Raw genomic sequence first — 15,608 nt, 5'->3', positions numbered from 1 at the left:
GTAGCCTCTTTTTCCTATTTGTAGTGGAGATGAGTGGTACCCGGTGGGGTCTTCTGCTGTTGTAGCCCATCCGCCTCAAGGTTGTGCATGTTGTGGCTTCACAAATGCTTTGCTGCATACCTCGGTTGTAACGAGTGGTTATTTCAGTCAACGTTGCTCTTCTATCAGCTTGAATCAGTCGGCCCATTCTCCTCTGACCTCAAGCAGCCACAAGGCATTTTTGCCCACAGGACTGCCGCATACTGGATGTTTTTCCCTTTTCACACCATTCTTTGTAAACCCTAGAAATGGTTGTGCGTGAAAATCCCAGTAACTGAGCAGATTGTGAAATACTCAGACCGGCCCGTCTGGCACCAACAACCATGCCACGCTCAAAAGTGCTTAAATCACCTTTCTTTCCCATTCTGACATTCAGTTTGGAGTTCAGGAGATTGTCTTGACCAGGACCACATCCCTAAATGCATTGAAGCAACTGCCATGTGATTGGTTGACTAGATAATTGCATTAATGAGAAATAGAACAGGTGTGTGTTCCTAATAATTCTTTAGGTGAGTGTATATTGATAAAGACATCAATATCAGATCAGTGGGTGTCCGACACTCAGCTGTTTGTAGAGGAGGCGGCGCTCCATGTAGGCGCTGCTTCCTCTACATTACACCGCCCTTTGAAAATTTCAGCAGTGCAGTATAATGACAAGTGCTTGCTCCATTCACTTGAATGGAGCTAGTACTTGAAATTACACTGTCGCTGCTCCAGAGGAGAGGATGCGTAGTGTAATGAACTGAAAGCACCGCTCACATGGAGTGCCGCCTCCTCTCCAAACAGCTGATTGGTGGGGGTGCTGGGTGTTGGACCCCCACCAATCCAATATTGATGACCTATCCTGAGGATATATATATATATATACATATTGCTGCACAACCCCTTTAAATATATGGTTACTCAGAACTGTTCTGTCTAAAACAGTGATTGCATTTTTTACTCCTCAGGTAATATTTAGTAAACTGCATTAATTCTGGACATTCTTCATATTTCACACTGCCTTGGCTGTACTCACTTCTTTTTAAATAGTTTGCGGAACGAGCTTCGGAAACCTCCCTTATGATCTGATCTGGGATGATGATCACTGAAAGATGTTTGCTCCGTTTCATCCTTATGGTAGAATCTTGCATTTCCATCCATGTGGATATCCTATAGTTTCAAAGATATTAACTGGATGAAAAGAAGTGATGGGATACAGACAGAGCATATAAACTGCGAATACATAAATGGTAATATAATAATAAGCAAAAGGAAAGATCAGAATTGGCTGTACAATGGAATGACAGAGGGGATTAAATATATACATATATCTTTATGGGTCCAGTTGTCCAGGGGAATTTACCATGATAGTATGTAACTGGACAGCTTCCTGAACAGAAGAAGAAAAAAAACATTAGAAAAATGACAGTGAAATATAATGTTTAAAATTGGGAGGATGCATGGCAGCGATCCAGGATGGCCACGTCTTACTGCATTTATCTCTAGTATTAGAAATGATGGGAGTAATTTTCTCACCCAACATTAATATATTGAATGACAGCCAAATAAGGTGAAAATGATTTCTATTGATGAGCTACATGAATATGTGCAGCCATTCGATTATACTGCATTCATTTATTGTGTGAGAATTAAAGAGTCTGATTTTGTTTTACCTAATAAGTAGATTGAAAAGAGAAAAGAAATCTCACACTTTTGATCATCATTTTAAAGGGATTCTGTCGCCTCGTTTTAGCCTATAGAGTTGCGGACATGCACGGCTAGATCGCCGCTAGCATGTCCGCAATATACCTGTCCCATAGCGCTGTGTGCTTTTATTGAGTGTAAAAAATGATTTTATAGATATGTAAATGAGCCTGGTAAGGAGCCCAAGGGGCTGTACTAACCTTCTTGGTGCCCAGCCACACCCCCTATGAAGGAGCCCAGCTCCGCCTGCGTCCTCCGAATCTCCTCCTTGCTCACAGTCAGATCGCCGTAATCTCGCGATGCGCGAGCTCGCACATGCGCAGTGTCGGAAAAGTGTTCCTTCCCTGTGCTGGCATCAGTCTCAGGGAAGGAACTGCGCATGTGCGAGCTCGCGCATCACGAGATTAGGGCGATCTAACTTTGCAAGCAAGCTGGAGATTCGGAGGACGCAGGCGGTGCTGGGCTCCTTCACAGGGGGGCTGGCTGGGCTCCAAGAAGGTTAGTACAGCCCCTTGGGCTCCTTACCAGGCTCATTTAAATATCTATAAAATCATTTTTTAAACACAATAAAAGCACACAGCCCTATGGGACAGGTATATTGCGGCCATGCTAGCGGCGATCAAGCCGTGCATGTCAGCAAATCTATAGGCTAAAACGAGGTGACAGAATCCCTTTAAGCTCTTTACAAAAGTAATTTTCCTGTTGCAGTCAGGGCATAGAGGGGAGGCTCCTGCTGCAATCAGGGCATAGAGGGGAGGCTCCTGCTGCAGTCAGCTGTCTAATAGTCAGACACAGGACAGTGAGGAGGAAGAGCGGCATAGCTGAACTCCAGGGAGAAGCAGAGAGAGGGGCACACTTGAGCTACAGGGACACACAGAGAAGACTGTTAAAATTTCTAATTGTAATATAAAACAAAATATGATTAAAGGAGAAGTTTATGGGAGGAATTTCTGGTATATTATTTAAAATTCATTTTTGCATTGGCTTTCTTTAGTATTCAGGCGCTCCAATTAAAACGGTTTTGAAAATACAGCAAAACTCGAGTCTATGGGCAGTGAATAGTATTGCAGCTCAACCTACTTGAAATGCCATAAACAGCCCAAGAAAAAATACAGATGTCATTTTCTAATTACCCAAAATTGCTCACCTCTAGTAAGGATCTACTATCCACATGTGGTCTCTGTGGAATGTAGAAGGGCCTGTGAGAGCTGCGGACTGAAGTTGATAGACCATGAGATTGGGTGCTTCTGTCCTGATTTAACTGCATCCTATTGGCATGGGTGCTTCTGGTGCTGTACAACCTGGTAGTCACTGTCTCTTGACTGCGAGGGAACTCCTTGAGAGATCGGCTCAATGGTTTGTTTTTTGCATGTATACCTTCATTTCTGTAGCTGCTGTTGCTCACCGGTGACATGCAACTTCTGGCCAAGGGTTGATGGCAACGGTCTGTTCTGTTGGACTCAAGTGTGAAATTTATTGGTCTTAAAAAGCAAATATCAAGGCTGGATTCTGAGGAGCCTGCAGAACATGACTCATAAAGAGTTCTGTTTGGAAAGGTTTCCTCTTCATATGGAGTAGAAATTCCTATTATTTCACCACCATATTCAAATTCTTCATAGTTTCGGGCAAAGTTACCATCCGGTAAAATATTGGATGAGGTTCTTGTGGACCTTTCAACATCAAGCATTGCGTCCACAGCATTAGTTTCATATTCCATTTCTGGAATAGACTGTAAAGGTAGGGAATTGGCTTCTTGATCATTCCCAATGAATGACATTGGCGCTGTCATGTTCTCTGATTTTTCATGCTTCTTTCCTTCAGCTTCCCAGTCTGATGCCTTTAATGGCTGGATGGTTTCCACTGGAGTCTGTCTGCTCTTTTTCATATGAGGAAGAAGATGCCTTAAAAAATATAGACACAAGTGACTATTTTGATTTGAGAACTACCGTACATATATGGTTTTGGTTACATGTACATGAGAAAATGTGTATGTTGCTATAACTTATACAAATATTAGGGTACATCTACATAGGATATAATTTGCAGCAGAAAAATTGACCATGGCTTTTGCAGTGGATCTGCAGCAAAATCAGCAACAAATATGTGTCATTGTCACTGTAATCGCCATTGTTTTATGATCAGCAAAAGTCTAGTCTTATGAAATCACAAAAAAGAGTGTTTGGCATGTTGAACTGATAGTAATCCACTTAAAGAGAACCTATTACCACAAAATCTGGTGCAATCTGCTGGCCGAAAGTTATAGAGTAGGAGAAACTGATTGATATTGATATACAGTGGTCCCTCAAATTATAATATTAATTGGTTCCAGGGCGACCATTGTATGTTGAAACCATTGTAAATTGAGTAATCGGTTCCAAAGCCCCAAAATGTCATCCAAGATAAGAGAAAATGAAGATTTAAGAAAAATAAGCAGATAACTAAGACAGATAAAGCAAGTCTTTACATATAACAGTCAGTAATAGCTGATTACTAGCAGCTAATACAGCTATTTTACCAGAGAAGTGGCCTTGATTGGTTAGATCTGAGTCTGAGGCATTGTATGTTGATTCTAGTTTCAACTTATGATGGGTCAGAAAAGACCATTGTATGTTGAAAATATTGTATCTTGAGGCCATTGTATCTTGAGTAGAGTTGAGCGGACACCTGGATGTTCGGGTTCGACAAGTTCGGCCGAACTTGAAAAAAAAGTTCCGGTTCGGGACCTGTACTTGACCCGAACTTGACCCCGAACCCTATTGAAGTCAATGGGGACCCGAACTTTTGTGCACTAAAATGGCTTTAAAATAGTCCTGGAAAGGGCTAGAGGACTGCAAAAGGCATCAAAATGTGCTTAAGAGCATGGCAACTGTTCTGCAAACAAAGGGGAAATGACTTAAAATAACATAAAATATAGAAAAATTAAAAATAACAATCTGGATCTAGGAGTAGAAGGTTGAGGAGGCGGTGGATGGGGGGATGTGGCAGTGTAGGTGGAAGCGGCGGTGAAGGAGGAATAGGTAGCCAACACTGATTTGTGTTATTTTTTATTTTTGAATTGGGGTATCCCCCAAAATATTGGGACATATAACAAAATAAAACAAAGAATAAGTGCACTTGAGTACAAGAATGGATGGTTGAGGCTGGTATAAATGTCTATTCTGCACAAGGTACGGACAAGTCCTGTGGGATCCATGCCTGGTTCATTTTAATAAATGTAAGCTTGTCCACATTGGCTGCGGCCTGTGATAATGCTCTCTGCCATGCTAAACACACGTTCACACTATACACTGGCTACAGGGCAGGTCAGCACCTCCAAGGCTGACAAAGCTTTTCCACATTTTGGCCATGCTAACCCTGCCTTCTCAGGTGCTGGTGTTGCCCCTGCTGCGTTGGCGACCTCTTCCTTCTCCTCTGCCTTCGCCTTGTGCTTCCACTGTGCCCCCGCTGTCAGTTGGGAATGCCATCATCAGCGTGCGCTTGTAGTCGCGCATCTTCCGATCATTAACAGATGTTTTCACTAAATTTAGTTCCCTGTCAGCAATGCAGAGCAGGGGTTCATTCACGGCAAAAGGGGGTTCATGTCACCCAGCAATAGAACAGAGTATTTTGAGAGATTTAGGCCCCTGTCACCCAGGCACAGCAGGGGTTCATTCATGGCAAAAGGGGGTTCATGTCACCCAGCAATAGAACATAGTATTTTGAGAGATTTAGGCCCCTGTCACCCAGGCACAGCAGGGGTTCATTCACGGCAAAAGTGGGTTCTTGTCACCCAGCAATAGAACAGAGGATTTTGAGAGAACGAGGCCCATGTCACCCAGGCACAGCAGGGGTTCATTCACGGCAAAAGGTGGTTCATGTCACCCAGCAATAGAACTGAGGATTTTGAGAGATTTAGGCCCCTGTCACCCAGGCACGGCAGGGGTTTGTATACGCCAAAAATTGTAAAATGTCACCCGACAATTGAAAATAAGAATTTTTTCAATTTAGGACACTAAAATTGGCATTAAAATGGCTCTAAAATAGTCCTTGAAAAGGCTAGAGGGATGTAAAAGGCAGTAAAATGTGCTTAAGAGCATGGCAACTGCTCTGCAAACAAATGTGGATAGGGAAATAACTTAAAATAAAATAAAATAACTAAAAATTACAAATTATTAACCTGCAACTCAGAGAAGGAGGTGGATATGGAGTCGGAGGTTGAGGAGGTGGTGAATGTGGTGTTGTAGGTGGAGGCAGTAATGGAGGAGGAGGAGGTAGCCAACAATGTTTTTTTTTTTTTTTTTTTTTTTTTTTATTTGGGTAGGTAGCCCCCAAAATATTGGGACAAATAAAAAAAAAAAGAAAACAAAGAATCATTGCACTTGACTTGAGTACAAGAATGTATGTTTGATGGTGGTATAAATGTCTATTCTGCACAAGGTACAGACAAGTCTTGTGGGATCCAAGCCTGGTTCATTTTAATGAACGTGAGCTTGTCCACGTTGGCTGTGGACAGGCGGCTGCGCTTGTCTGTGATGATGCCCCCTGCCGTGCTAAACACACGTTCAGATAATACACTGGCTGCAGGGCAGGCCAGCACCTCCAAGGCGTAAAGGGCAAGCTCAGGCCATGTGCCCAATTTGGAGACCCAGAAGTTGAAGGGGGCAGACCCGTCTTTCAGTACGTGTAGGCTTGTGCACACATACTGCTCCACCATGTTGGTGAAATGCTGCCTCCTGCTAAGACGTTCCATATCAGCTGGTGGTGCTGGTTGTTGTGGCATGCTGACAAAGTTTTTCCACATTTCGGCCATGCTAACGCCGCCTTCTGAGGTGCTGGTGGTGCCCCAGCTGCGTTGGCGACCTCTTCCTTGTCCTCCTCCTTCGCCTTTTGCTTCCACTGTGCCCCCGCGCTTGTACTCGCGCATCTTACAATCAAGCTCCAGTGACGGAATTAAGGACGGTACGTTGTCCTTGTAATGGGGATCCAGCAGCGTGGCCACCCAGTAATCAGCACAAGTTAGAATGTGGGCAACTCGGCGGTCGTTGCGGAGACACTGCAGCATGTAATCGCTCATGTGTGCCAGGCTGCCCAGAGGCAACGAAAAGCTGTCCTCTGTGGGAAGTGTATCGTCTGTGTCCTCTGTATCCCCCCATCCACGCACCAGTGATGGCCATGAGCTGGTCTGGGTGCCACCCTGCTGTGAACATGGTTCCTTCTCCTGCATCTCCTCCTCCTCATCCTCCACCTCCTCATCCTCCAGAACTGTGTCCTGGCTGGACAATTGTGTACCTTGGGTTTTTGGGTGCAGGAACCCACCCTCTGAGCCACTTGGGAGTGACTGGCCGGAAACCCTACAAAATGATCCCTCTTCCTCCTCCTCCTGTGCCACATCCTCTTCCATCATCGCCATGAGCGTTTTTTGAGCGCCATGAGGCATAGAAGTGGGATAGTAACACTGAGAACGGTGTTATCGTCACTGGCCATGTTGGTGGAGTACTCGAAACAGCGCAACAAGGAACATAGGTCTTGCATGGAGGCCCAGTCATTGGTGGTAAAGTGGTGCTGTTCCGCCGAGCGACTCACCCGTGCGTGCTGCAGCTGAAACTCCACTATCGCCTGCTGCTGCTCGCACAGTCTGGCCAGCATGTGCAAGGTGAAGTTCGACCTTGTGGGAACGTCGCTTATGAGGCGGTGAGCGGGAAGGTTGAAGTTACGCTGCAGCGCTGACAGGCGAGCAGCAGCAGGGTGAGAACGCCGAAAGCGTGCACAGACGGCCCGCACTTTATGCAGCAGCTCTGACATGTCGGGGTAATTTTTAAGGAATCTCTGCACCACCAAATTCAGCACATGCGCCAGGCAAGGGATGTGCGTCAAACCGGTTAGTCCCAGAGCTGCTGCGAGATTTCGCCCATTATCGCACACCACCAGGCCAGGCTTGAGGCTGACTGGCACAAACCACTCATCGGTCTCTTGTTCAAGGCCCGCCCACAGCTCCTGCGCGGTGTGGGGTTTGTCCCCCAAACAGATAAGTTTTAAAACTGCCTCCTGTCGTTACCCCTGGCTGTGCTGAAGTTGGTGGTGAAGGTGTTACGCTGACCGGATGAGGAGCTGGTAGATGATGAGGAAGCAGAGTAGGAGGAGGAAGCAACAGGAAGCAAACTGAAGCGCCCTGCAATCCTCGGTGGTGGAAGGACATGCACCAAACTGCTATCCGCCTCAGGCCCAGCCGCCACTGTATTTACCCAGTGTGCTGTTATGGAGATATAACGGCCCTGACCGTGCTTACTGATCCACGTATCTGTAGTCAGGTGTAACTTGCCACAGATGGCGTTGCGCAGTGCACACCTGATTTTGTCCCCTACTTGGTTGTGAAGGGAAGGGATGGCTCACCTTAAAAAGTAGTGGCGGCTGGGCACGACGTACTGTGGGACAGCCACCGCCATAAGGCCTTTAAAACTATCTGTCTCCACCAGACGGAATGACAGCATTTCAAAGGCAAGTAATTTAGAAATGCTGGCATTCAGGGCTAGGGATCGCGGGTGGGTAGGGGGGTACTTCCTCTTCCTCTCCAGCGTTTGGGATATGGAGAGCTGAACGCTTCCGTGGGACATTGTGGAGATGCTTGGTGACCCAGGTGTTGGTGTTGCTGGCAGATCCTCTGTTTGCAGGGTGCCAGGTGGCACTGTCACTCCAGAGGTGGATGAAGAGGCCGCGACTGCAGCAGAAGAGGAAGCAGGAGGAGCCAGAGACCTTTCTTGGTTTTTGAGGTGTCTACTCCACTGCATCTCGTGCTTTGCACTTAAATGCCTGGTCATGCAGGTTGTGCTCAGGTTGAGAACGTTTATGCCTCACTTCAGGCTCTGATTGCACAGCGTGCAAACCACTCGTGTCTTGTCGTCAGCACATTGTCTGAAGAACTGCCACGCCAGGGAACTCCTTGGAGCTGGCTTTGGTGTGCTCGGTCCCTTGCTGCAGTGGGCAGTAGGAGGCGGACTGTCTGGAGGACGGCCGCTCCGCTTTTGCACCCTGCTCCTTCTTCTGCTGTGCTGGTGGCTCTGTACGACCACCGCCTCTTCCTCCGAACTACATCGGTCACTCGCATGACCTTGATTCCATGTGGGTTCGAGGACCTCATTGTCCTCCACATCATCTTCCACCCAGTCTTCACCCCTGAATTCCTTGTCGGTCTGCACACTTTCGAAAGCCCCAGCAGTTGACACCTGTGTTTCGTCATCATCCAAGACATGCTGCAATGGTCCTCCCATGTACTCATCTTGAAAAATAAGTGGTTGGGCATCGGTGCACTCAATCTCTTCCACTTCTGGGGCAGGGCTAGGTGGATGGCCCTGGGAAACCCTGCTAACAGAGTCATTAAAAAGCAGAAGAGACTGCTGCATGACTTGGGGCTCAGACTGCTTGGCTGATTTGCAAGGGGGTGAGGTGAAAGACTGATAGACATAGGCTGCAGGTGCCAACTGTGGTCTTTCAGCATGAAACTGGGTGGGAGACAATGTGAAGGAACTGGATCCACTGTCAGCAACCCAATCTACTATCGCCTGTACTTGTTCAGGCCTCATCATTCGTAGAGCAGCATTAGGCCCGACCAAATACCGCTGCAGGTTTTGTCGCCTACTCGCACCTGAGGAAGGGGTTTCACTTGTGCGTGTAGCTGGCACAGATCGACCACATCCCAGACATCCCAACCTGCAAAAACTTATTTCAGGGAGGTGCACGTCTCATTTCAGGGAGGTTTTCATTTTTTTTCTTTCACGAACTTTTTATTACATTTTCCAAACATATGCAGTATCTGCACACTTTGCTCTATGGTGTGGAGGACTGGGCTCATTACCCTGCCCCAAATTATCATATTTATGTATATGATTAAAGGGATTCTGTCACCACCTATAAGCCCTTTGAGCTAAACATATGCTCATGTCCAGGGTAGCATTCGGATTTCTAAGGTGGCCTTATAAAAGCTATTTGTGGCTTTATTCTGCGGAAAAACAGGTTTTACTAACCTGTCAATCATTGAATTAAGGTGCCCAAGCAGGGGAGGTCTGTGGATGCATGGTGCCCGGCTGCACGCATCGCCGTTCGTGCCCAGCGCCGCCTTCTACTCCTCAGTGCCGCCTCTCCCCGCTTTGAGAATCCGCGCGTGCGCACAGGCTCAGCCTGATGCGCCATTGCGGACTGCTGGCATCGGCTTCTTCTTGCACTGTGCGCACGCGCCGAGAAGGGGACACTGCTACAGGTTGCCAGAAAGGTTTACTGCGAGTAAACTAGAGATGGGAAGTTCGGATCTTTCACATGAATCAGTTCATTTGAATCAGTTCATTCAAATGAACCGATTCATGAATCGAATCTTCGGTTCATTCGCTGAGCTGACAAGAAGCAAGTGAACCGAAGCTTAGGTTGCGCAATGCGCATGCGCGGATGCTTCGATTCTCTTGCTGACTCGCTGAGTCGGCTCTTGGTCTGAGTCAGGAAGTTTATTCTTTAAAACCCTGTGTGTAATTATCTACCCCACTGTAGGGAAAAAACAAGCATCCAGGGGGAGGTGAATTTAACACTGGGGTAAATAATATAATTAAAATGGAGGGTTAAATGTGTAAATGTATTTAAAAAAAATACATCTCTCTCAATAGTTCTATAGCTACTGAATGAGACAGAAGAAGGGATGCCTTTAACATATATATCTCCTTGAGAAGCCAATTTGACCCTAAAGGGTTAATTCAACCTGTAATCTAAACTCTGTGTCCTGTCACTTCTCTTATCTCTCTGCTCTGCTATCAGTAAACCTTTCCGGGATATATTGTTTCACATGCGGGTGTCAGGGAGCCGCTATCTAATAGCGGGAGACTCCCTGAACCTCCGGGAGACTTGAAATCCCTGACATCCTCTCCCTGCACCAGCAGCACCACGACCTGGGCCACGTCCCTTATTTGACGCTCTCCTCATATTTTTTAAATTTAGGATCTTGCCCTAAATGGGTGTTTAATTAATAGTAGAATAGAACGACAGTATGTAAAGGGTGTATCTCACACGGCCTGAACCAGACTAGGCCTCAATAAAAGATTTTTTTGCCCAAAATGGCTGTATTTTAAATGCCTAATTCAAACCCCTGTATGTAGAGGTAGTATCTCAGAGGGCCTGAACCTCTGTAGGCCTGCAGTAAATATATCTTTGCACAAAAAGGCTGTATTTCAAATGGCTGTATTTCAAATGCCTAATTCAAACCCCTGTATGTATAGGGGGGATCACACACGCCCTGAACCAGTGTAGGCCTGAAGTAAATATATCTTTGCACAAAAAGGCTGTATTTCAAATGGCTGTATTTCAAATGCCTAATTCAAACCCCTGTATGTAGAGGGGGTATCTCACAGGGCCTGAACCAGTGTAGGCCTGAATTCAATATTGGTGCACCAAATGGCAGTATTTAAAATCTCTGAATGTAACCCAAATGTATTAAGGGTGTATCTCACAATGGCATCTGCATCAAAGGCCGCCAACAAATTTTTTTGTCCCCAAATGAGTGTTTGTTTAAAAACTGAATTTGACAGCAGTATATAAGCCTGTAATTTCACATGTGCTGATGCTGCAAGGCCTGAAAATAGTGTTTTTTGTCAAAAGTGTGTGTTTTTCAAACCCCAGAAAATGATGGGTGTATTTCTACCTTAAATTGCACACTGACTAATACAGATGTTGTAGATTGCCAAAAAAAAGTCTTTTTTTGCTAACAGAATATGAAAGCTGTATATATTAAACTTGAATTTGACACTTGCAGATCTGAAAAATACAGTTTTTTGAAAGAAAAAAAAAGTGTGTTTTTCAAACCCCAGAAAATGATGGGTGTATTTCTACCTTAAATTGCACACTGACTAATACAGATGCATCAAAGGCTGCCAACTACATTTTTTGTCCCCAAATAAGTGTTTGTTTAAAAACTGAATTTGACAGCAGTATATAAGCCTGTAATTTCACACGTGCTGATGCTGCAAGGCCTGAAAATAGTGTTTTTTGTCAAAAGTGTGTGTTTTTCAAACCCCAGAAAATGATGGGTGTAGTTCTACCTTAAATTGCACACTGACTAATACAGATGTTGTAGATTGCCAAAAAAGTCTTTTTTTGCTAACAGAATATGAAAGCTGTATATATTAAACTTGAATTGAACACTTGCAGATCTGGAAAATACAGTTTATTTAAAGAAAAAAAAAGTGTGTTTTTCAAACCCCAGAAGATGATGGGTGTATTTCTACCTTAAATTGCACACTGACTAATACAGATGTTGTAGATTGCCAAAAAAGTCTTTTTTTGCTAACAGAATATGAAAGCTGTATATATTAAACTTGAATTGAACACTTGCAGATCTGGAAAATACAGTTTTTTGAAGAAAAAGAAAAGTGTGTTTTTCAAACCCCAGAAAATGATAGGTGTATTTCTACCTTAAATTGCACACTGACTAATACAGATGTTGTAGATTGACAAAAAAGTCTTTTTTTGCTAACAGAATATGAAAGCTCAATAATAATGTAGGCTGGCTCACAGTATTTTTGCATAAAATGTATTAATACACTAAATCAAAACAAACTGACTTGGTGTCAGTATCAGCATACATACATAAAACAAATGTGTAAATAGGTATATAAGTGCGGAGCTCACGCACAAACCTAAATAACCGGAGTACTCCTAGGAATAAGACCTAATGGCTAGAGTTAGGCTGCAAGGGGTATTCTATTGAACCGCTCAAATGTCCATGATTATAAATGCCAATTTGCCAAATAGTTGGAACCAAAGGTTCAAGATTGTCCTTGTTGTAGTTTCCCACAAGGGGGACTCTGTGTTTAAATGTCGTCTGACAGATAGTAACCACGCTTTCTCCGATCTGCAGGGCTCCACTTACTTGTTCCTTGCGGAGCAAACCATCAGACCAGCTCGCTCAGCGTCCCACGTGTCCAGCCAGGTAGTCGATCGCTGGTTTGTGACGCAGGCGCCTGAACCGTCAGGCCAACGGAAGCTGGTACAGCTGAGCTGAGCCGGTAATTGCCTGAACTTGTCAGACCAGGGAGAGTGAACGTAGCAGGGTTTACCTTGTGTTTGTGGCAGTGTCAGATATAGCAACACAGTTTCAGTCCACTTAGTAGATTCTTGGTGAACAAAATCTTTGCAGCGGTATATAGTTGAAGAAAAATCCTCTTGCGTTTTTGGAAAAAACCGCACCAGTAGCCTGGTCTCAATACACACTAGACGCGTTTCGGAAACAAGTTCCTTCCTCAGTAGATAATTGTATAATGCTGGATACAGACACAAGTTGTTGCTTTATATACCCTTTTTGGGTTTATTATAAAATATGGGTCGGATTGCGGACTGGGCTAGCTGCACAGCCGTAATCTTCACCTTTAATGGTATAATCAATTGCTGACCACAAACATATCACAATGTGTGTCTTACTTATTAAATTATATTTATACATGTGTAAATTACATGTTAGAAATAAAAATAAAACAATTGAAGTATAACAAATGCTGAAATGACTAGATTTTAGCATAGAAAGGTTTGATAGAAAATATGGGTCGGATTTTAGACTGGGCCGATCACACAGTCTCAACCTTTACCTTATAATACATAGATAGTCAGTATACTCCAATACATTGCTGCATACGTTTTACAATGTTACACTATAAGGTTACACATTTAAGATAAGTGCTCACATTATAAAATACAATTAAGATAAAAATAAATAAAATTAAGAATAAAAATATAAATAGAAGTACAATAAAAATTAATATAATAATATATTACATGCTGGGATGTGGCGTTGGGGGGAGAAGGGAAGGGATGCAGGAGGGGTCAATGCGCTGAAAAACAATTATCAAAATTATCAACATCTAAAACAGCAACAGAAAGGGGCTTATTCACAATCACAACATCACAAAAATTCTGTAGAGAAACAGACACCTCAGCCGAAAATTCCTTGGTCATTTTCCCTATCCAAGGAAGTATATCCACCACTAGAGTCACTCAAAGAACCGATATTAGTAACACAGAAGATAGACCCAACACCGAATATGCGGCCCAAAATATTTACAGCACAAGTACAGATACACAATCCTTTTACACAACTGAACACAATTACACGCAAAAGAGAACACAAAGAAGCAGAACTAAACGAGGGTCCACAACAAAAGATAGTGAAATCACAGGAGACAATGTAATTAACTTGAGCACAAGGGAACTAACCCCTTCACAAAAATCATTACTGGCAAAAGGGTTAAAATTTGCCCCGAGTGCTAAACTCAATAAATTTGATTCATACATTGCAATTGAGAAATATATTAAAAAATTATGCTGTAAAAAGTACTTCATGAAAAACAGTATATACCAACCTGAAATAGTGTCAACTAAATATCAGCATGTTGATGTAAAACTTAAATCTAAGATGTACCCCAAACAAGAATTAAGTAAGGAATTGGTTACATTTAGAGGAGCTGTTGAGGCAGACATAAGAAAACTTAATCCAAAACAAAAGGGAAATATAAATCTTTCCCAACAAGAAATACAGGCAATTAAACAATTGCAGAAAGATCTTGAGATCACAATACGCCCAGCTGATAAGGGAGGGGCGATTGTGATCCTGGACACTGAAAAATATAATAAAGAGTGTCTGAGCCAGTTGTCTGATATTACAACTTACACTCAACTACATGAGGATCCCTTAAATTTACATTGCAAACAATTATCATTGTTGTGCAATAAAGCAAAAGAAACAGGAATTTTAAATGATACGGAATGTAATTTCATCCTGGGCACACAAAAAAGATTACCCATTTTCTACTGTATCCCCAAGATACATAACGATCCGGTCAACCCTCCTGGAAGGCCAATTGTCTCTGGCATAGGATCTTTAACATCAAACCTATCTCAATATCTAGATAGGTTTCTGCAACCCTATGTCAGAGACACTCCTTCGTATCTTGGGGATACCTCTACAGTAGTGAAAATGTTGGAAGATATGTACTGTCACCCAGATTGGATGCTTGCTACATTGGACGTAAGCTCTTTGTATACAAGCATCAATCACAATCAGGGCATACAGGCAGTGTCTAAAATCCTATCACAAAAAGGGAATCTGGCGATCAAGCAACTTCAGTTTATACTGGATGGGATCAATTTTGTGCTGAATCACAATTATTTTCAATTTGGGTCCAACTACTATTTACAGACTACTGGCACCGCCATGGGTACCAGGTTCGCTCCGAGCTATGCCAACTTATTCATGGCAGCTTGGGAACAAGATACCATCACCCCTAAGCTTGGAGCGGACCTGGTCCTATGGCGGTGCTATATAGATGACATTCTGCTAGTCTGGAAGGGATCCCATTCATCACTGTTAGAGTTTATAAGTAACATCAATACTAATGAGCAAAACTTGAAATTTACAGCCAATATTGATCCACACACAGTAAACTTTTTGGATCTGCATATTGAAAAGAAAGAGGAAACATTTGCCTGTAGCACTTATCAAAAAGATGTGGCCAAAAACAGCTTCATCCTGAATACAAGTTGTCATCTCCCGAGATGGCTCTTAAATGTCCCCTATAGCCAATTTAGGCGCTTAAGAAGAAATTGCACGGCTGATGGGCAGTTTGAGGCAGAGGCACTGAACATGAAAACACAGTTCCTACTAAAAGAGTACCCTAACAAGTTATTGGAGAACTCAATACAAAGGGTAAGACAACTTGATAGAGCCCTATTCTTCAAACCTAAAGAAGTACCTACCACCATACAAGAATCAGATATTACAGCTAAAATAATCTTACCATATAATAAGGATTATAAGATGGTGAGTAGTATTGTTCACAACCACTGGCACTTATTGAAGGATGATAAATTATTGGGTCCTATAC

At 43.6% G+C, this 15,608-nt stretch overlaps 1 protein-coding gene across 1 annotated transcript in view; it reads right to left on the bottom strand.

Moving 5' to 3' along the window:
* The window catches only part of ARHGEF33 (Rho guanine nucleotide exchange factor 33), a 148,735-nt gene that overhangs the window by 17,712 nt on the left and 115,415 nt on the right, over window positions 1-15,608 (bottom strand). The window contains exons 14-15 of the mRNA XM_040429584.1: window positions 2,873-3,626; window positions 1,058-1,191 (exon numbers count right to left, since the gene is read on the bottom strand). Of these exons, the coding sequence (XP_040285518.1) occupies window positions 1,058-1,191; window positions 2,873-3,626 (888 nt within the window). The remainder of the gene's footprint in view (window positions 1-1,057; window positions 1,192-2,872; window positions 3,627-15,608) is intronic.

Source organism: Bufo bufo, chromosome 4, assembly GCF_905171765.1.
Source record: "Bufo bufo chromosome 4, aBufBuf1.1, whole genome shotgun sequence".
NCBI lineage: Eukaryota > Metazoa > Chordata > Amphibia > Anura > Bufonidae > Bufo > Bufo bufo.
The sequence above is the reverse complement of the archived record's forward strand: the minus strand, read 5'-3'. Positions and strand labels throughout refer to the sequence as shown.